This window comes from Colobus angolensis, unplaced genomic scaffold, assembly GCF_000951035.1.
Source record: "Colobus angolensis palliatus isolate OR3802 unplaced genomic scaffold, Cang.pa_1.0 Scaffold15, whole genome shotgun sequence".
NCBI lineage: Eukaryota > Metazoa > Chordata > Mammalia > Primates > Cercopithecidae > Colobus > Colobus angolensis.
In genome coordinates this window covers 12492677-12516001 of record NW_012114599.1, presented here as the reverse complement: position 1 = coordinate 12516001, position 23325 = coordinate 12492677, and the positions used below count along the sequence as shown (strand labels likewise).

Sequence of the window (23325 nt, the reverse complement as noted above, 5' to 3'; positions counted from 1 at the left end):
GCAAAACATAGGAACTTTATTTAAAGATATTTACACAAATAGAGTAGACACAGGTTTATTTATGTATCATTAAATATCTACTGAATTTTCATATAAGCATGTAATTTGGAATTTGAATGTAACTCATTCATTTGGTAAAAGAAACATTTCAAAAGAAACCAGACAATATTAAAAATCTCTCCATTAGCTGTTACTTCATAACAGTCTTCCATGAAGTTTCATAAGTGATATGAACAAAATCTTTTTTTTTTTGAGACGGAGTCTCCCTCTGTCACCCAAGCTAGAGTGCAGTAGCATGATCTCGGCTCACTGCAACCTCCACCTCCCTGGTTGAAGTGATCCTCCTACCTCAGCCTCTCGAGAAGCTGGGACCACAGGTGTGTGCCACCACATCTGGCTAATTTTTTGGTATTTTTAGTAGAGACGGGGTTTCATCATGTTAGTCAGGCTGGTCTCAAACTCCTGACCTCAGGCTATCGCCCGCCTTAGCCTCTCAAAGTGCTGGGATTACAGGCATGAGCCACCACGCCCAGCCAAAATTATTTTACACATATATGTTACAAACCTGCGTAACTCCAACTCTCACTTCACGATTAACGGACCCTCCAACTTTTAACATTTCTCCACCGCTCTTTAAGAAACCTGACCCTCCACGCAGAAATCCTGTGGCCATGAGTTCTAAGACTTCATCAAATGTTGCTCGCTTCACATTCTGACGCATTACTTTCAGGAAGAAAAATAAAAGTATGAGGAAATATATTTCTGCGGCACTCTAGCTTAATAATTCAAATAATTATTTTTAAGGATATGTTACTACAATGGGGAAATGGTTTAATTTCCTTATAATTTTTTTCTTAAAACTTTCAATGTACTTGTAAACCTGAATTCAATTCCAAAGCAAAAAATGCTCAGAAAAATGGAAAGAGCTAGAAATAAAAGCAATTCAATAAATCTATGCAAAACAGTCTAATAATAATGACAATACTATGTGTAACACAATAAGGACAAAGCGTACCCACAGCAAATACTACTAACTGATCTCAGTTCTCATTCCTGTCTGAGGTGGACGCAAAAAACTTTTCTCATCACAGTGCTTTCTACACAGCAGTTACCAATAGATGAAAATGTTACTGGGAATGCAACTGAATCAGCATCCCTGGTATAGAGTTTCACATTTTATGAAGTCCTTCCACATATAGTAGCAAATGCAATCCTCACAAAACTTCTGTAGAGGAGGTATAAAGCTCATGGCTAAGAATGCAAGCTTTGGTATTTGGCTGCCCGGGATATGAATTTCATTTCTGACACAGAACAGTTTTTAGAAAATTAGTTACAGAATCTCTCTAAGTTTCAATTTCCTCATCTATAAAACAGTAATAACAACAGTACATATAATTCACAGGACTTTTAGGAGGAATAAATTTTGTAATACACGTAATTCAGTGCCCGGCACATAGTCAGCACCTTAAAACATTACATCATCATCATCATCATAAATAAATTTCATCATAATAATTATACTGAAATAATTATCATTAAAGATGAAGAAATCAAAGCTCAAAGAAGTGAAATAGGGTTTCACAGTTAATAAATACAAGAGACAGGACTTGAACCTAAAACATCTGGTTCTGTCTCTATGATACAGAGGTGGGGTAGAGGTGAGGACAAGACCGGGGCAAGGTTCACTCAGCATCTGCTCACAGGCACCCCTGAGATATCTCTATGGAACTGTGAAGCAAAGCAAGAGTAATTTGAAAACTCAACGCTGCCTCTGATTCTGTTTATAATGATAATCAGGAAAAATTAAAAATTAATACTGTGGTACAAACGGGGATCTACTTATCAGAGACTGAAAACAAATAGCAAATAAAGCACCAGATTCCAGTACTTTATACATTATCCAAAATCATTTCATAAATCTTATATGCTTGTATGTCCAGTATAATTGCTAGATATCCTGTACATTATCATCACAAAAAATGTGACTATATCAAGGAAAATGCCATTTGGGTTTTTTGTTTTGTTTTTTTTTAAATTTTTTGAGATGGAGTCTTGCTCTGTCACCCAGGCTGGAGTGCAGTGGCACGATCTTGGCTCACTGCAACCTCTGCTGCCTGGGTTCATGTGATTCTCCTGCCTCAGCCTCCTGAGTAGCTGGGATTACAGGCGCATACCACCATGCCCGGCTAATATTTGTTTTTTTTTTTTTTTTTTGAGATGGAGACGCGCTCTGTCGCCCAGGCTGGAGTGCAGTGGCGTGATCTCAGTTCACTGCAAGCTCCGCTTCCTGGGTTCATGCCATTTTCCTGCCTCAGCCTCCCGAGTAGCTGGGACTACAGATGCCTGCCACCACGCCCAGCTAATTTTTTGTATTTTTAGTAGAGACGGGTTTTCACAAGTTAGCCAGGATGGTCTTGATCGCCTGACCTTGTGATCCACCCGCCTTGGCCTCCCAAAGCGCTGGGATTACAGGCGTGAGCCATTGCGCCTGGCCAATTTTTGTATTTTTAGTAGAGACGGGGTTTCAGCATCTTGGCCAAGCTAGTCTTGAACTCCTGACCTCGTGATCCAACCGTCTTGGCCTCCCAAAAGTGCTGGGATTACAGGTGTGAGCCACCACGCCCAGCCAGGTTCTTTCATTTTATGAAAAACTAGACAAAGATACCTAAAAATTTAAATCCATTACAGTGACCTGCCTATATGTAATAACTAATTAGGTCTGTTATAGTCTAAATCAAGGGCAAACACAATACCTGTTGCCTGTTTTGGCATTAATGCTGTGGCCATGACTGTTCCTAAAAGTTTAGACACTGCCACTCGTACCCCATAATTTGAGTTTTCCAAAGCCTTAAAGCAGAGAGTGGCTATATTTTCTAGTTCAGCAGTCCACATAAATACAGCTTCATTCTGTAGTTCTAGTAGACACTGGAATTAAAAACAAAAAAGTAAATAACATTCTACAACATCTGCTTCCAGAGATGGAACAGCAAGAACCAGACTCACCGCCTCTCTTGAGATAACCAAAACCCTCGACAAAATAAATGAAACAAGTTTTCAAGACACTGGACCTCAGGCAATGAAGCATCTTAAGGTATCCTTAAGAGATGAGGAAAAAACAAGATGAACCCTACAATTGTCCCAGCCTACTGCTTTTAGAAAGTTTCCAGTTAGGAAGAAACATGTAACACTAAACTACCACATTAGAAAAGAAGAAGGGTCTCAAATCAATAATCTCAGCTTCACCCTTAAAAAACTAGATGAAAGAGAGCAAATTCAACACAAAGTAAGCCAAGAAAGGAAACAATAAAGGAAATTAATGACTGGGAAACTAAAAAATAATAGAAATGAAACCAAAGCTGCTTCTTTAAGAAGACTAATAAATTTGATAAATCCTCAGGCTGATCAGGAAAAACAAAAGAGTAAAAATACAAATTACCAAAATTAGAAATGAGAGAGGTCAAATCACTACAGATTCAACATGTTTTAAAAGTTAAAGGGAATATGTGAACAACTTTATGCCAATAAAGTTGACAACTTAAAGGAAATAGACAATTCACTCAAGAAACAGATAACCTGAATAGCCCAATATCTATGTTAAATTTTGATTGTGTACTTCAAAATCTTTCCCTCAAAAAAAACTCTAGGAGATGGCTACACCAGTGAATTCAACAAAATGTTCAGGTAAGAAATAATACCAATTCTATACAAACTCTTACAGAATATTGAAGGGAACTTTCCAACTAATCCTATAATGCTAGTAACACCCTGACGCTGAAACCTAACAAAGACACTACATGAAAAAGAAACTACATACCCACATCCCTTATGAACACAGATACACATTTCTAAACAAACTTCTAGCAACTCTAATACAATAATATATAATAAGGATAATATATCATGACCAAGTGAGATTTATCTTAAGAATGCAATATTGGTTAAAATTGTAAAACTAATCAATGTTATTCACCACAGTAGCAAACTAAAAAAGAAAAATCCAATCATTATCTCAACAGATGCTGAAAAATGATTTGACAGGCACATGCCACCACACCTGGCTAATTTTTGTATTTTTAGTAGAGATGGGGTTTTGCCATGTTGGCCAGGCTGGTCTCTAACTCCTGACCTCAGGTGATCCTTCCGTCTCGGCCTCCCAAAGTGCTGGGATTACAGGTGTGAGTCACCACGCCAGCCTAGATGTTGACATTGATATAATTCATGATTTTATTCATATTTTCACAGTCTTATTTGTATTCTGTCAAGATCTGTACATTTAACATTACAAGATGTTTTGCTAAGAGAAATTAAAGACCAAAATAAATGGAGAGAGATATCATGTACGTTCATAGGGTGGAAGACTTAATATTGTTAGGATGGCAATTCTCTCCAAATTCAATGCAACCTGAATCAAAATCCCAGCATGGTCTTTTTGTAGACATTGACAAACCTAGACTAGGCAAAACAATTTTGAAAAAGAACAAAGTTGGAGGACTAACAGCACCTGATTTCAAGACTTATCATAAAGGTACTGTCATGAAGAAAAGTGTTGTTGGCATCAAGATAGACAAATGGATCAATAAAACAGAATAGAGTCCAAAATTATACCTATACATATACACACAACTGATTTTCAACAAAGGGAGCAAAGGGAGTTTAGCGAAGAAAAGACAGGCTTTTCGAAATGGCACTGGAAGAAGTGGATATCCACATTGAAAACAAAAAACAAAAAAATGTGATTCCAACCTTGCACCATATACAAAAATTAACTCAAAATGGATCATATATCTAAGTATAAAACTATAAAACCTCTAGAAGGAAACACAGGACAAACCCTGGTTTACAAAATGTTTCCTTAGATACAACACCAAAAGCACAATTCATATAAGAAAAACAGATACATTGGATGAAATTCAAAACGTCTTTGCCTTACAAGGCACTATTTAGAGAATAGAGAGACAGGCCACCGATTGGGAAAATATTTGTAAATCACATATCTGATAAAGGAATATGTAAAGAACCTATAAAACACTCTCAAAAGTCAGTAATTACAAAACAACCCTATAAAACAATGGACAAAAGATTGAGCACATCCTTCTTCAAAGAAGATATGGATGGCAAATAAGCACCTGAAGATATGCTTATCATTCATCATTAGGGAAATGCAAATAAAAGCCACAATGAGATACCACTGAGATATGAGATACAATGAGATATGTATCCATTAGAATGGCTTAAATTAAAAAGACTGTCAGTAACAAACAATGGTGATGACATGGAGGAAGTGAAATTCTCATACACTGCTAGTAGAGATGTAAAATGGCACAAGTACTTTGGAAAACTGTTTTGTAGTTATCTGAACGTTAAACTAAATCTGCCCTATGAACCAGCTATTCCATCCCTAGGTATTTGCCGAAGAGAAATGAAAGCGTATGTTCATGCAAAAACTTATATACAGATGTTCACAGAAGCTTTTTTTGTAATAATCAAAACTGGAAGCAACTCAAATGTTTGTAACAGGTGTGAACAAACCAATGTGACATATCCATACAAGGAAATACTACTCAGCAATAAAAAGGAATGAACTATGGATACATATACGACATAAATGAATTTCAAAATAATTATACCAAGCGAAAGAAGCCAGAATATACATACGCACAAAAGTATATCTCAGGATGTGATACTATTATATATAATTCCAGAAAATTAAACTAATCCATTGGAACACAAAACATAATTTAAAATTTTAACAGAAAAAAAATCATTGACAGTTTAAGAGCAAGAAGGATAAGGAGCAGCATTCTAAATTGGTCAAGTACTAACCTTGGCCACTGCACATCGAACAGCCATTGACCTATCAGTCAAGAGAGACCTGGCATTCTTATAAATATCACGATGAGAGGAAGCTGCTGCACCACCCAGGCCACTTAGAACTTTCTGCAGACTCATTAAGATTTCACTTCGCCCTTGAGACTAGACATGTATAGGGAAAAAAAAAAAAAAAAAGATTTTGTAAAATAAATTCCATATTTAAACAAGAACATACCAAGACAAAAGTTCTTTGGGTCTAATGGTCTTACCTCCAAATTATAAACAGTAAATAATGAAAAGTACAATAAAATTAAGTATCCTAGAAAGTAAGAATATATATTAAATAACATCTTTCTTAAAAATTAGGTGATAAGTAAATATATTCCAATGTTTCTATGACTTACTGAAGTACATACAATATACTGAGAACATGAAGACAGACTCAAAAGCTTCAATACAGCTCAACGATCCAAACTTTCAGAATATAAAATATTTTCAGAATATAAAATATTAAGTATAAAATAGTTAAGAAAAAAATATATAAACCATAGAAAAGAGGAAGCAGAAAACAACACATTTAAAAAAAGTGTCAGAAATACAGCAAACCTTCATCTTCTTGTGACTAACTCAAACTCTTACATTCATATTCTCATAGTGCTTACTGTTATTTCTAACAGTGTACTCATCACAGAGTATCACAACGCTTATTCACACTTAGATCTCTTCCACTAGATTGTAAGTTCTTTGAGGTCAGGACCATCTTTGTATGCTTAATGCCTGACAAATAATATTTTATCAATTCATTTTTAGTGAATGAATAGACAAATAGTTCCCAGAAGAGGTATCCAATTCTAGTCCAGTGACAGGTATCACTGAACAGGAAAATAATTTAGACCCAAAACACACAGGCACAGGGAAAAGGCTATGTGACAAAGGAGGCAGAGATGGGAGAGATGCATCTATAAGCCAAGGAAGATCAAAGATTTCCAGCAACCACTAGAAGGTAAGAAGGAAAGGAAGCATTCTTCTCTAGATCCTTCAGTGGAAACATGGCCTTGCTGACACTTTATCGCAGACCTCCAGCTTCCAGAACTGTGAGACAATAAATTGCTGTTTTAAGCCACCCAGTCTAAGGTAATTTATTACAGCAACCAGAAAATTAACACATTAGCTATGGCACCAAAAAAAGAAGGAAAAAAAGGCCAATCCAAAAGTATCACAGGACTAAATAAAAAATAACACGTAAACCTATTCATTGTCAAAGAAAAGCATTCTTTCTCTTCCCCCGATGTATGTTAAAAGAAGGGACAAGTAATAATTTGAAATTACCTCCTTGTTAAGCAATATGAGTACCACAGTGACAGAAAAAGAAACAAACATATTTTAGCTGACATCTAACTCTTGCCACAAGCAAATATTCAAATAATATTGGTTGTAAAACTTACCTCTGCACTTTTCAGAGATTTCAATAGATTATTCACTGTTTCTGGAAATGCGCTGCCCAACATTCTCCCCATTTTTTCATAAAATGCTCCGACACAAGCCACTGCAGCCCTGTGAGAAGTGACAATTTCACTGGTCATCATTCAGGTTAATGATACAATTATACTTTTCTCATTTTCAGAAATCAATCTGCATTTGTCTAGGACACATTTGGCTATAATCCTTAATTTCAACTATCGAAAACAATTTGTTTATCCTTCATAACTGCAACAAATACTATATTTACACTGTATTCTTGTTAAATACTATAAATTGTATTCTTGTTAAAATACAAAAGAATCTACATATGTACATAATAAATCATACCCGTTATTTGGGAAGAAATCCAAGCTTTTCGTTTTTTGCGGGGGGAGACAAAGTCTCACTCTGTCACCCAGGCTGGAGTGCAGTGGTATGGTCCTAGCTCACTGCAACCTCCGCCTCCTGAGTTCAAGCCCTTCTCCCTCCTCAGCCTCCCAAGTAGCTGGGATTACAGGTGTGTGCCACCATTCCCAGCTCATTTTGTATATTTAGTAGAGACGGGGTTTCACCACATTAGCCAGGCTGATCTCGAACTCCTGACCTCAGGTGATCTGCCCGCCTCGGCCTCCCAAAGTGCTGGGATTACAGGCGTGAGCCACTGCACCCAGCCCCTAAGCTTTGATTCTATGAAGACTTTCCAAATTATGTCAATCCTCAACAATCCCTCTCTTCTTTCATTATATATAATACTAATGTCAATCACTCATTTTGACAACATTATATCGTTTACTGTGTTGTAACTTGACCATTTTATATGTCTCTATCTTGTCCTGCCAGTGGAAATGTAAACTCCAGAAACAGGGAATATATCTCACACATTTGCATTGCTCACAGTGTCTGCCTCTTAATTTACAAATAATACTATACTATTTGTAAACCTGTAAAATTTAATCTAAATTACATTAACAGAACACTCGGAAGAATAAACTAATAGCAACACATTCTTCAGGAGCAAGAAATGACCCCACTGTCACTTAGGTCAATAGTAAGTGAACAGCTGTGGGTTTAGCTTAAGGGCAAAAGTAGGACATGGTGGTAAAGAGCGGATGCTTTGGAGTCTGGCAGACCTGTGCCTAAATCCTAGAACCCATCATCTAATAGCTATGTGTAGTTGGATCTTGGAAGTGGGCAGGTGGTCTACCATGAGGCGAGCCACTCCCACTCCAACAAATAAAAATAAATAAAAGCTGTGTGATCTGAGCAATTTACAGATAAGAGAGGTTAACTAAATTTAGCTCACAATCGAACACATAATAAACAGTAGAATCAGGGAATCAACTTTCACCTCTTCAACTCCAAATCTCATGCTTTTTGATACCCTGTAGGCTGATAATAAATTTTAAATGACTGGCATCACATGCCAGCATACATTGGAGATTTCCTAAATAGGACCCATGGATCCACTGGAAATACATATGAATGTATAATCAATTCTACTTAACCAGAACTATAAAATTATGTGTGTATTTGCTAAGCAGCAGTGAACATAGCTTCAAACTTCAAAATAAACTAGAAAGTACTAGAACTGTCTAATCTCCTCTAAAACTTTTGAGGTTTACATCTATCCTAAACAAAACACAAAATCTAATCACAATGTATCTAGGTAGTTACCTAGTGATACCAGGTAACTACCTGAAAGTAGACCTAAAAATTAGAATCCAGGTTTTGAATAATCTCTCTATTTCCTCTGTAAGCTATTACACTGACCATGCCCCTTGAATGTTGACGTCTAGAGTTGTATCCCTAGCCGTCTTCTCTTCTCAAATATACTCCTCCCCCCAGGTAACTTTACTCATATCAAAGGATTCAGCCTACTCACCAAAACTACATTTCCAACAAATCTCTAAAATCCCAACAAGAATTTCTCTTCTCAAATATACTGCTTCTTCTCTTCTCAAATATACTCCTTCTCTTCTCTTCTCAAATATACTCCTCCTCCAAGGCAACTTTACTCATATCAAAGGATTCAGCCTACTCAGCAAAACTACATTCCCAACAAATCTCTAAAATCCCAACAAGAATTTCCAACTATCTATTATACACTGTCATTTGGACATTCCCATTTGTATTCCAGAATCAGCATGCCTAAAATTTAACTCATTTTCTTCCCATCACAACTCGATCCACTTAGAGCTCTCATTGTTAGCAGCATGTCACAGGTTCCACCCACCTGGGGGTTTTTATGGTCCATAGTCTCCTACTAAGTTTCCTTGAAAGAAAAAATAAAACTTCAAGTGCCGCTGTTAAAGTAAGTACTTACAATTTTGTTGGTAAGTAGGCTGCAGTGTCATCTTTATTTCTGATAATGTCATTGCATTTATCAAGTGTCTGAAAAACTGTAAAAGTATCTCCAATGCTATAAAGGGCTGCGAGATTTTTAGCTAACAATTTTCGTGTAGGTGGTCCAGGTGAACTACTTATTAATCCAGTTAATTGTTCGACAAGTTTTTTCTGTTTTTCCTTTACATCGGTCTGTTACAAAAACATTTTTAAAAGAACATCATTAAAAAAATTTTTTTGTTACCTTTTAATCAAAATAAAAAATACTTAACGCTTAAGGCACTCTAATAATTAAAAATCTGTATTGTATTAAACATAAACCGTGAGAATTTTCAAGTTAAGGAAACGTTCAGTAAGAAATGAGCCATTCCTTCCTACATTAAATATTCTCCTTCATTCTCTTCCAAAGCCAAAAGATTAGCTCCAATAAAAATGAAGACTCTGATTCAAAAAGTTATGAGATCAACTTACTGAGAAATAAACCAGCAGCCAAAGGATGCAAAATATTGGGTGTATGGACAACAGATGTCTTATAATCCAGATAGGTTTCCCATGTAAAAGCAAAGTCAGCAGTTCATAAAGTTACAGGCCAGCAAATGAAACCAAAAGAAACTGAAGAGCCCTAGGCAACAGGAAAAAAAATACCCAGCTCTACCCATAATCAATACCTAGAATTCATTCATTTATTCAAAAATATTTATTATGTACTTAATGTATGCCATGTACTAGGGTGCAACAGTGAACAAAATAGATAAGTCCCTGCCCTCATGAAGTTTACATTCTAGTGGGGAGGGACAGAGTTTACCAAACAAACAAATGAATAGTATGGGTGCTTACTATTTTATGTTAGTAAAGGCCTCTCTCTGAAAAGAAGTGAAGGGGTGAGCCAGGCAGATACGCAGGGGAAGAACATCCCAGGCCGAAGGAACGAGCATAAAGGCCTTGAGGTTGGAGCATTCTTAGCATCCTTGAAGACAGCAAGAAGGCCAGTTTGACTGGAGTGGAGTAAGACAGAGAAAGTAGTAAGAGATGAAGTCAGAAGGATAGAAGGGGCCAGATCAGGTAGTCTCTTGTACCCCACTATAGAACTCTGTATGTTACTCTCAGTAAGAGAACTTTGTATATTACTCTGAGTAAGAGTTTGAAGTAGAGGAGAGTCATGATCTAAATGTTTTAACAGGCTCACTCTGACTTCTAAGAATACTCTATAAGGTCCATAAACGGAAAGCATCATGAGCAAATAGGAAGCAGATGCAATAATCTAGATGAGAGATGATAGTGGTAACCATGGAGACAAGTAAACTCTGGATTTATTTGTGGATGAAACCATAGGATTTGCTGGTGAATATGACGTGAAATTTGAGAAAAAGAGGGAAGTCAAAAATGACTCTATGATTTTTTTCCCCCTGAGCAACCAGAAGGATGAAATGGTCATTCCCTGAGATAGAGAACATAGGGGAAAAGACAGGTTTGGGAGGAGAAATCAAGAATTTGGTTTGGGTATGTAAACTCTGGGATGCCACTTAGGTAAGAAAGAAGTAGAGTAAACATTATCCTGGGAATCACTATTTTATAGATGATAGTAAAAATCATACAATTAGATATCACTGAGGGACTATGTACAGATTTTTGAAAAATGCCCTGAACTGAGGAAGACTTAAAAAAGAACAAGTAGTAGTTAGTGAAGTGGGAGAGGAACCAAAACCTAACAGTGTCTTGGGAAGCCACGAACAGGAAGAAAACTTCACACAAACTGTGCAAAGCAATGAAAACAATATTATTTTCTAATTTGGGTGGAGGGTGTACAGATATTCATATTATGTTTCGTAACTATGTTTTATATACTCTTGTATTTATCAATTTCACAACAAAATTAAAGATGTTTTAAGTGTTTCGAGGTGAAAAGATGGAGATGGATCAAACAAGACAGAATACTGACCACTGATTGCCCAGACCACTGATGGCTGGACAAGAGCTGTTTCAGTGGAGTGGAAGTAAATCCCCGGTTGCAGGGGATTTAAGAGAAAACAGAAACTTCTAGTTAAAGATTACAAGTGAATCCATGCATTAACTGTTTCTTTTTGTTGTTGTTGCTATTATTAGTATACTTTAAGTTCTAGGGTACATGTACATAAAGTGCAGGTTTGTTACATATGCATACATGTGCCATGTTGGTGTGCTGCACCTATTAACTCATTTACATCAGGTCAAGCATTAACTGTTTCTATAGAAACTCCATTAAAACCATACTAAAGGGCAACAAGAGGAACAATAACAACAAAGCACAAATCCAAAGGGTAAAGAAAATAGGAAAAAGAATCAGCACAATATTTGGAAACCAAGTGTTCCCAACAGGGAAAGCTAAGAAATGACCTAACTTACTACACAGGACCCCCTAAGAGATTGTGGTATTTTTAGGCCCTAGGTGCTTTTGGAGGTGGGAGTAAAGTTGTACCTTGAGAGAGAGGGAATGGTTGAGTCTAAGAAGCAGTAAGACTCCTCTTCTCCATTATGGAAGCAGACTGAAACCTTATTCTCTGGGAAGAGTGAAATACCGTTATGTCTAGACTAGGAGCCCCCAGGCACAGTTGCGGTCTGGGAAAACGGCACTGAAAACAGAGATGTGCAGTGAAAGTACACATACTGAATGTTAAAGTCTCCACTCTTCTCCCACAATTCCAAGAACATAGCCAGCTAGCCATATACTCTTCAGACCTGAGAGTAGAAAAGTATCTTCTGGGGAATAACCAGCCTACAGAAACCTGAAATACTATGGTCAGGAACCAGATCAGCCTACAGTGAAGTCCAGTTTAAAAGACTGGCCCTGCTGAGAAAAGTTTTTACTACTCACTTTTAAATTTGAGCAGGCAGCCAAAGATCATCAGACATTTGAGGGAAGCATTTACTTTTTTTTTTTTTTTCAGATGGAGTTTTCACTCTTGTCATCCAGGCTGGAGTGCAATAGCGCGATCTCCACTCCTTGCAACCTCCACCTTTCAGGTTCAACTGATTCTCCTGCCTCAGCCTCCCGAGTAGCTGGGATTACAGGCGCCCACCACCATGCCTGGCTAATTTTTGTATTTTCAGTAGAGACGGGGTTTCACCATGTTGGCCAGGCTAGTCTGAAACTCTTGACCTCAGGTGATCCGCCCACCTCGGCTTCCCAAAGTGCTGGGATTACAGGCGTGAGCCACCACGCCTGACCATATCTACTTTTAAAGACAGAATATAAAATACACAGACAATAAAAAATAAGCTGAATCGAGACTGTGCAGGAAGAAAACAAAGAAAAAAAAGCCTATTATTGACTCCTCAGAGAGATAAAGTGAAGATACTGGGATTGTTAGGCTGCATAGAGAGATCACTTGCAGTGGGTGATGATAAATTTAAAGTGACACCAATCATGTAGCCATGTTTTTCTCCAGTTACAATGAACTGCTCAGGTAGAGATATAAAGAAGGTAGGCAATGAGCTGGATTTAAACGAGGTTTGAGTTTTGCCACTAAATTCCCATTCGTGCAATATTCTCAAGTTCCATAAGTGACCCACAAACCTTCCAAAACATAATGTATGTTTTCTTAAGAATCATGACCACATAATCTCTTTACATTAACGCAACTGGGAAAAAAGAGCAATACCATACCTTGTTGGCAGCAACCAAGACTTTATCAAGAAATCGCAACCATTCAAAGATAAAAACCGGTCTTTTTGCTTCAGTGATTTGAGCCAAAGCTTCTTCATTTAGCAATAAACTGTGGGCTAACTCCATTACTGAAGTTTTAAATCCACACCTTAAATTTAACAGAGTAAAAAATACTTGTAAGTTTTTTTTTAATGTTGAAAGTCAAGCTTTATGGAATATACCCACTAAGAAAAGTATGACTACTCATTTCTTTTGGGGAAAAACTCAACTTCTTTGAGGCAAAACCTGAAAACATACTTTTAAAGGACAAAAATACAAACAAATAAACAACAAAAAAAAGCGAAAGAAAACTGCTTGGTATAAGGAAGAATGAATCATGGAGTGAAAGGAAAATTAAAATGAATTATTGCCCAAAAAAAGAGGCATTATTCCAGAAGAAATATGTCCAGCAACACATACGTCATTTACCCGTTCAATAAATGAGAAAACTGAAGCACTAAGATCAAATACCCCAGCCGGGCTTGACAACCCTCCTCCTCTTTTTCTCGTCCACTGCTCGGTATATCGCACCTTTACCCTCCCGCGCTGCACCTGATCAGGGGGACTGAGATCAAAACACCCAGCAGAGACATCCCGAACTGCAGGTCTCCAAGACTCTTCCAAAGGGGATGGGTGGGGCGGCCAGGTCCCGGAGGCCAAAGCCTCAGTGACAACACCGGGCGGTCAGGAATGCACCCGAGAAGCCTCGCGCGCTCAGGGTCTGGTTTCACCCGGCTACTCCAAAAACCGAAAGCGGCGGACCCGGGGAAACGCAAGAGGCCGCCGCAAGCCTCCGTGGGGTTCCGCAGGCTGTCAATAGCACGAGGCGGCGGCTCGGAACTGCGCAGGGAGCCAGAAAAGGGAAAATGTTCAGTACGAACTCAAATTTCCTCCCCACCCGTCTACAAATGTACGTGGGACAGGAGTCCGTGCCTGTCAACGTGCATGCTTCGGCGACCTCACCTCCTAGTCTGGAAAGGCAGATCAGCTGAGCTCCGAGGGCAGACGCAGCCACCAAGAGACCCGGATGCCCCACCTCCCGCACTCTTGCCTGCAGGAAGCAAGGGAACAGCGCTTGCGCGGAGGGCTGGTCTTGCGCAAGCGCAGTCACCATGTCCTCCTGTCACCCACCGCAAGTTTCCAATTGAGTCTGCGCTCGGAAACTGCTGTGAGCCGAGGCCCGGAAGTCCGATGCTGGTTGTTGGGCGCATGCGCAGCGCGCGCTCCGCGGAGCCGAACCGGGGCGAGTGGAGAGGTGTCAGATAAGAGAACTGTCAGGTAAGGGTCTGGGGAGCGCCGGTAGAATGATAAAAGGCAGCGTGCGGTGGCCGTGACTACCATATCATACCGTCAGCCACCTTTCCATCCGTGGGTGGTTGCGTCTGTGGGGCGCTTGCAGCCAGGAGGAACGCGGGAGGGTAGGGATCAGCGGTTCCTGAGCGTAGTGTTGAGAGTGGGGCATTTCTTGTCACATTTATACTGTAGGTCCATCTCTCCACTTTTATACGTAATAGTATTCTCAATATGTTTCCTGACTACCTCCGCTAAAAAAAACAAAAACAAACCTACTCCTACAGTCTTCCCACTCTCAAAAAATGTTAACTCCTTCCACGTATTCAGGCCAAAAACTTAGCGTTATCTTGACATCGTTCTTTACATACTACCTACAACATCAGCAAATCCTGTAAGCTCTACCTTCAGGTATACCCCAAATGCGACCACTTCCATTGCTATCACTCTGGTCCAAGCCTCCATCATCTCTGCCAGGGTATAACCTTGTGACGTTTATGCTTATGTTTGATGAAAATGGATAATGCTGAAGTATATTTTACCAATAGAAAGAAAGCTTTACAAGCAACCTGTAACCCCATTCAGATGTGCCTGGCACTTTAAATAGGTCTCTTAAAAACAATGTAATCCGGCTGGGCGCGGTGGCTCACGTCTGTAATCCCAGCACTTTGGGAGGCCGAGGTGGGTGGATCACAAGGTCAGGAGATCGAGACCACAGTGAGACCCCATCTCTACTAAAAACACACACACAAAAAATTAGCTGGGCGCGGTGGCAGGCGCCTGTAGTCCCAGCTACTCAGGAGGCTGAGGCAGGAGAATGGCATGAACCCGGGAGGCAGAGCTTGCAGTGAGCTGAGATCCGGCCACTGCACTCCAGCCTGGGCGACAGAGTGAGACTCTGTCTCAAAAAAAAAAAAAAAAAAAAAGAATGTAATCCTATTTGCAAGGCACTGTGACCTGGATTCTTTGTGGTTTTGAAATAGTCATTTAGCCATACTGAACCTTAATTTCTCCAATAGGAAAAACAATTCCTACCTTGTAGAGTTGTTGGTGGTGGTTAAGTGTGATAAAAATGTGTGATATACAGGGTAAATGTTAAACCATTATGTGTAAAAATGCTGTTATTACAAATGAAGAATCTGAGGTTTAGAGGGAGTGGGTGAATTATCATAAATGCTGTACATAATAGTGCACATTTTTAACTGATAATAAAAATAGGTAAACTAAACTGTAATGTTTAAAGATGCACACATGGATGACAAAACTACCAAGAAAATGAAGGAAATGATTGCCATAAAAACCAGAATAGTGACTATTCTTAGAACCAAAAGAGAGGTGCAACTGGGTAGGGGAGGAGGGCTCCCAGGTGCCTGATAAGGTTCTACCTCCTGATAACTTTTGCTGCATAACAAATTATCCCCAAATGTAACAGCTTAAGATAACTGTAATCATTTGTTATCTCAGAGTTTCTATGGGTCAGGAATTTGTTAGCAGCTTGGCTTAGTTTATTAGCATGGACTTTCTTAAGAAGTTGCAGTGAAGAGGCCAGCCCAGGCTGAGTCATTTGAAGGCCTCCCTGACTGGAGCAAGAGGATCCATTTCCGAGGTAGCTCACTCCTGTGGCTCATGAGTTTGTGCTGACTTTTAATAGGAGGACTTGATTCCAATTGTGTGACCTTCTCCATAGAGCTTCTTGAGTATCCTTATTATGTGACAGCTGACTTCCTTCCAGTGAGTCATCCAACTTCAAAGTTAGAATGACCTAAGAGCTGCAGTTATGACCAATAAATCAACGCTATCATTTCCACAAAATCCTATTGGTTACACAGATTAATCCTGTTCACTGTGGAAGGAGACTACACTAAGGATGTAGAAAACCAAGCAGCAAGAATGATTGGGAGCCATGTTGGAGGGTACCACATGGTTACAAGAATGTTTGACTCACAGAAATGTATTAAGCTGTGTGTTTGTTTTATGTGTTTTCTGTACTTATTTAAAAAGTGTTTAAAAATGACATGTTGACATAGGAAAAAGTTATAAAATCACAAATATTAAAGACCCTTTTTGTCCTCATTGTTGCTAAACAATTATTAAGCATTTATGTTTGGGATGCAGTGGTAGGTAGGGATGATGTAGGGGACTTATTTTTGTGTTTAACACAAGATATACATTATCTAGTTGAGAAGATATACATTAAAAATATAAAAAATCAGGCCAGGCATGGTGGCTCATGCGTGTAATCCCAGCACTTTGGGAGACCAAGTGAGGCAGGTGTATTACTTGAGGCCAGGAGTTTGAGACCAGCCTGTCCAACATGGCGAAACCCTGTCTCTACTAAAAACACAAAAATTAGCTGGGTGTGGTTGTGGATGCCTATAATCCCAGCTACTTGGGAGGCTGAGGCACGAGAATTGCTTGAACTCAGCAGGTGGAGGTTGCAGTGAGCTGAGATCACACCACTGCACTCCAGCCTGGGCGACAGAGTGAGACTCTGTCTCAAAAAACAAAAAAGAAAACCATTAAAAATTAGTATAGTAATCCTTTTTTCATCCAGTGTAATTTTCTAGACACTTGGCTACAGTTGACAGAACCTCTACTTCAGCAAGCTTAGGTAATGCAGAAATGTATTAGTCTATGTAATGGGGTAGAATACTAAGTCGCAGCATCAAAGAATCCACGGCCTTGAAAACTAGGCTCATTTTCTCTATCTGGCTTCATTCTTCAGACAAGATCCCTTCATGTGGCCAAGAAGATGGCCATCCACAGCCCAGCTTCACATTCTCCCAGTTCAGAAACACCTGTAAAAGACTTTCTTTCCCCGACAACCCATATATTCATATAATGTAAGGAAAGAGATGGTTATTTCCCTGCCTGGGTCATCTCGTCCCCTGTTGCTGGACATAGGGTACTATAATTCACCATCTTTGTGCCCAAGGAAATATGGGATACTGACATTGCCACCTTCTACTAGAACCACATGAAGGGCGGAGGGTTGGGTTCCCAAAGGAAAAGATGGTAGGCAGGAAAAAACAGTATATATGCACCACAACAAGTGACTACACTTTTGTCTTAAAAGCAACTGAACTAGCAACGTTGACATTGCCTGTGAACCTGTTAGAAATGCAGAACCTCAGGTTCCAGCCCCAGAATTGGATTCTGCGTTTTAAGAAGATCTCAGTGCAATTTGTATACACAATAAAGTTTGAGTAGTACTTTTGTAGATAATTACTTTAACCCATTAAGGGCCAGTAATTACATGATTTTAACTATTTTGGATAGAAACTGTCCCTCAAAAATATTTCCATAAAGTGAGTTGTTAACTATATCGAGTTCCAAATGAGCAGCTTGGACATAAAGTGCTGTAGAGAAAGGCCTGGAGTGGTCAGGACAGGTTTCTGAAGGGAGGGTAGCCTTGGCCTACAGGGAAGAAATGTCTATGCTGTGTTCAGAGGGCAGTGAGAAGCCATGGGGCTTGAATAATGAATCCTTAGGGACAGTTGTGTCAGATTATGAAGGATATCTCATGCTTTGCAAAAGTGACTGGTCCCCCACTGCCTACAGAGTCAGGTTTAATGAAGGATTTGAAACAAAACAAACAAGCAAATAAACAAAAAACCTCTGGATGGGGTGCAGAGGATGGATTGGAAGAGGAGACCAACTAAGAAGCTGGTTAAGAAGCTGTTGTAATAGTTCAGGTGAGGAAAAAAAAAAGGTGCCTGAACTAAAGCAGTAGTCGCAACTGTAGAAAAAACGTCTGTGAGGAGATTTATGGAGGAAGACTTGACAGAGCTTCATAAGAGGTCAGGAAGAAGGAGATAATGCACCTGAATATATAGTAGAGCTCTAGAGACAGCTCATGGCTGCAGATACAGAAAGGTTTATTTCCATTCTGATAAACTAAAAAAAAAAAGTAATTATTACTTTATTTGTAGATACTATAGCCATATGAAGTTGAACATGGCAGAAGAAGAGGACTATATGTCTGATTCCTTCATTAATGTCCAGTAAGTAAATGTGCATACCCAGTGCAATGATATGTATAAGATGTGTAGATTAAGCAATGACATTTTATTTTATTTTATTTTATTTTTTTGAGACAGGGTTTCACTCTGTAAGCCAGGCTGGAGTGCAGTGGCACAGTCATAGCTCACTGGAGCCTCAGACTCTCCAGGCGCAGGAGATTCTCCTACCTCGGCCTCCCAAGTAGTTGGGACTGGCAGGCCTGCACCATCGTGCCCAGCTAAGTCTTCTTTTTTATTATTTGCAGAGACAAGGTTTCACTGTGTTGCCAAGGCTGGTCTCCAACTCCTGAGGTCAGACTTTGGCTTCCCAGAGTGCTAGGATTACAGGCATGAGCCACCGTGCCCAGCCTGACATTGAGTTTAAATGTGCGGTTGGAAAGTCAGTCTTCTTGCTTTATGGAAATACCTCCTATGCCTCCATACAAAGATACTAGAAGCCACTTCCTCCTTTTAATGCTAACCATTTTACTTTTGCCCATGATCCTTTTTATTGCCTTCTTCCAAGGAAATTTACTTCTTTTCCTTTATTTCATCATATTGTCTCTTCTAGTAGTTGGGACAACTTTGTTCTTTATTATATACAACTTTGTTCTTCATTATTGCCAACATCCTAGAAACATAGTAAGCCTAAACTTACTATATCTGATTTCTTCAACTTTGTGCTTTCCTTATTTTCCTATGATCTGGCACCAGCCTTCATCATTTCTACTAAAACAGCCATTCTTAGAGGTCACTGATTATGTTCTAATGTCATAATAACAAAGATGATCATAGAGGTAGTGCCGAAATATTAACTGTTGTCGGGTGAGTAAGTGACAGAGTTATGAGAAAACTTGGCCAGGTGTGGTGGCTCATGCCTGTAATCCCAGCACTTTGGGAGGCCGAGGCAGACGGATCATCTGGGGTCAGGAGTTCGAGACCAGCCTGGCCAACATGGCAAAACCCCCTCTCTACTAAAAATGCAAAAAATAGCCAGGCATGGTGGTGGACGCCTGTAATCTCAGTTACTCAGGAGGCTGAGGCAGGAGAATCAGTTGAACCCAGGAGGTGGGGTTTGCAGTGAGCTGAGATCATGCCATTGCACTCCAGCCTGGGCGACAAGAGCGAAACTCCGTCTCAAAAAATTAAAAGAAAAGAAAACTTCATGGAGTCATCTAAAAAAACTTTTCCCTTATTCAGAGAAGATATCAGACCAGGATTGCCAATGCTAAGGCAAATCCGAGAAGCCCGTCGAAAAGAAGAAAAGCAACAGGAAGCCAATTTGAAAAACAGGCAGAAGAGTTTAAAAGAAGAAGAACAAGAAAGACGTGACATTGGGTTGAAGAACGCACTAGGCTGTGAAAACAAAGGGTTTGCCTTGCTGCAAAAGATGGGCTATAAAAGTGGTCAGGCACTTGGCAAGAGTGGTAAGTCACAAGTGGAAATAGACAGGTATTCCTTAACACCTAATTGTGACTTATGGATGAGGACCAAAGCTGATGCTTTAATCTTTATCTACATAGAAATTAAAACAACTTAGGCTTTTTAGTCTCTTATGTATTAACAAGCCTTATGGAGAACTTTCATCATCCCGTATCCATTTTAGATACCACATGTGCCATCAAGAGCTGCTTATCAGCCCAGCTTAGCCTTGAAGGCACTAACAACTGAGATGGATGTGGCTTACAACAGAAGCAACAAAGAATGGTGATAAACGATGGGTTGATAAGTGCAATGGCTAAAGACATTGAAACAACACTGAGGATGATGGCAAGACTTTGCCCTGCTTGCTCTGTACCTGTGGCAGCCATCTGAGTGATAGTCCAGTTGGAGAGGCTCAATTCTCACCTCTCTTTTTTGGAAGTGAAACTGCTTATTAAGATAGAGAGGCTATATATTTATAGTAACCTCTGTAAACAGTTTTCCTTTCCTTTATCGTAATTGCTTTGCTTTCACTTAAGGCTATAACCCTCTTGCAGCAATAATATCAATGTTGTTCCTTCTTAAAACTCCACCTTCAGGTGGCATAGGAGGCTGTGAATCAGCCTTTTTGATGAGCAGGTATTTGAAGACAAGGGAAGTAATTGATTATATATAGAATACTGATGTTCAGATTTCAGTTTTGAATATCATTGAAACAGGAGGGCATATGCATAGAGCATTGTAAAGTTGCATACTTATACTGTCCTGTAGTTTGAGGAAGATTTTCTAAAGTAGTTTGTATTTCATTCTCTTTCAGGGGGTGGTATTGTTGAACCGATTCCTCTCAATATCAAAACAGGTAGGTAATTATTTTGGAGCGTATTTGCCAGTAATAATAACTTACCCTTAGATCTACCACATATATTTGCTCAATAAGTACTTTTTTTAAATGATGGTACTGTTACAGTTCAGTAAAATTTTGTTAAATTTCTAAACATCTTCAACCAGAAAAGAAATAAGTTTTAGTGAGTATAAAATAAAATTTAAACTACACAAATGTGGGAAGAACAAATCATTATAACCATTGAATGTGCAATACTGTTTTTGTCCATTGAAATGTCTTAAAACTGTTTGGCTCTGGGAGGCCGATGCAGAAGGATTGCTTAAAGCCAAGAGTTGGCTTGGTGCGGTGGCTCACGCCTGTAATCCCAGCACTTTGGGTGGCCGAGGTGGGCAGATCACCTGAGGTCGGGAGTTCAAGACCAGCCTGGCCAACATGGAGAAACCCCATCTCTACTAAAAATACGAAATTAGCTGGGCATGGTGGCGCATGCCTGTAATCCTAGCTATTCGAGAGGCTAAGTCAGGAGAATCGCTTGAACCCAGGAGGCAGAGATTGCAGTGAACCGAGATTGCGCCATTGCACTCCAGCCTGGGCAACAAGAGTGAAATTCCATCTCAAAAAAAAAAAAAAAAAAAGTAGCTAGGAGTTTGAGACCAGCCTGGGCAACATAGCAAGACCTCGTCTCTGCCAAAAATTTAAAAAATTATCCGGGTGTAGTGGCACACACCTGTAGTCCTAGCTACTCAGGAGGCTGAGGCGGGATGATTCCTAGAGTCCACAAGTTCAAGGTTACAGTGAGCCATGATTGTGCCACTACATAAGCCTGTCTCTATAAAAATAAAATAGAATAAAAGTGTTCTGAGACAGATTTACCTACCAAATGTTTTGCTTAATACACTGGAGGAATTCAAGAGAAAAAGATATATTTTATTCATCATACTTAAATAAAACTATAACAGTACTGTTTTTCTGATTCGAAAAATTGTTTATAGTATTACTATCTTATGAGATTAATAATCTTTGTAAAAATCAGATTATGTTTTGGGCTTAAAAACCTTAGTGTTTTCTACTATTAGTGTATTCAAATGATTTGTGAGTGATAGTACTCAAGTGAGAATTGCATTTAATCTGTACATACATTGTCTTGTTTTTTTTTTGCTTTCTTTTTTTGAGATGGAGTCTCGCTCTGTCGCCCAGGCTGGAGTGCAGTGGCCGGATCTCAGCTCACTGCAAGCTCCGCCTCCTGGGTTTATGCCATTCTCCTGCCTCAGCCTCCCGAGTAGCTGGGACTACAGGCGCCTGCCACCTCGCCCGGCTAGTTTTTTAGTATTTTTTAGTAGAGACGAGGTTTCACCGTGTTAGCCAGGATGGTCTTGATCTCCTGACCTCGTGATCCACCCATCTCGGCCTCCCAAAGTGCTGGGATTACAGGCTTGAGCCACCGCGCCCGGCAACATTGTCTTGTTTTGAAGCACAAAGTCAGTATGTTTCTCATCAGAATTTTCGGTTTGAATAGGGAAAAGTGGCATTGGTCACGAGGCATCATTAAAACGGAAAGCAGAGGAAAAATTGGAAAGCTACAGAAAAAAGATTCACATGAAAAACCAAGCTGAAGAAAAAGCTGCAGAACAGTTTCGGTAAAGCTATTTTTGAGCTGGGTTTGGTTTTATTTCCTCTTTATTGTGGTATGTTCTCTGGTACTTGGGCATATAAAATGGTTAAAGAGAATGTAGACCTTCAGTGTACAATTTTTCCTTTCAATTAGAATGCGACTTAAAAATAAGCAAGATGAAATGAAGCTAGAAGGAGATCTCAGAAGAAGCCAGCGAGCCTGTCAACAATTGGATGCCCAGAAAGTAAGCCTTTTACCAGCTTTCAGTTTAGTAAAGTGTTTTGGTACCCACTGTGATTTCATATATGTGTGTGTGTGTGTGTATTTTTTTAAAAATTAAGAACTCCAAGCCTGGTTTGTCTACTCATTAAAGCTTTCATGTAATGTGCACTTCTGATCTGTGATAATTTATATAAAAATGCCTTATTTACTATAGTAACCTGAGTTGTCTGGGTTACTATGAAACCCAGGGTTTTACAGTAAGTGTAGTTTTATAGTAACTATAGTAAAACAAAAAGGGTTAAATGAAATTTTACATTTAATTGTTCTCTCCTTATTTGAATGTCAGTTACGACTATTATGTGCAGAAATTCTGTTCTTTATAATATTTGATTAACAAGAATAGCCTATTTTCAGTACCTATTCAGTATCTAATATGTGTCTAACTATTAAAATCAGGGTGGGCCAGACATGATGGCTCAATCCTGTAATCCTAGCACTTTGGGAGGCAAAGGCAGGATGATTATTTCAGCCCAGGAGTTCGAGACCAGCCTGGATAACATTTCAAGACTCTATCTCTACAAAACGTTTTTTTTTTTTTTTTTTGAGATGGAGTCTCGCTCTGTCGCCCGGGCTGGAG

The 23325-nt window shown here is 39.3% G+C and overlaps 2 protein-coding genes across 2 annotated transcripts in view; one reads left to right on the top strand and one right to left on the bottom strand.

Moving 5' to 3' along the window:
* HEATR5B (HEAT repeat containing 5B) overlaps window positions 1–14331 on the bottom strand; it is a 105575-nt gene extending 91244 nt beyond the window's left edge. Inside the window, exons 1-7 of the mRNA XM_011935976.1 lie at window positions 14261–14331; window positions 13259–13406; window positions 9596–9807; window positions 7257–7365; window positions 5824–5973; window positions 2754–2925; window positions 566–723 (exon numbers count right to left, since the gene is read on the bottom strand). Coding sequence (XP_011791366.1) covers window positions 566–723; window positions 2754–2925; window positions 5824–5973; window positions 7257–7365; window positions 9596–9807; window positions 13259–13384 — 927 coding nt within the window. The 5' untranslated portion in view covers window positions 13385–13406; window positions 14261–14331. The remainder of the gene's footprint in view (window positions 1–565; window positions 724–2753; window positions 2926–5823; window positions 5974–7256; window positions 7366–9595; window positions 9808–13258; window positions 13407–14260) is intronic.
* A 4201-nt stretch (window positions 14332–18532) lies between these two features.
* GPATCH11 (G patch domain containing 11) overlaps window positions 18533–23325 on the top strand; it is a 9061-nt gene continuing 4268 nt past the window's right edge. The window contains exons 1-5 of the mRNA XM_011936036.1: window positions 18533–18591; window positions 19789–20015; window positions 20828–20869; window positions 22371–22491; window positions 22620–22710. Coding sequence (XP_011791426.1) covers window positions 18533–18591; window positions 19789–20015; window positions 20828–20869; window positions 22371–22491; window positions 22620–22710 — 540 coding nt within the window. The remainder of the gene's footprint in view (window positions 18592–19788; window positions 20016–20827; window positions 20870–22370; window positions 22492–22619; window positions 22711–23325) is intronic.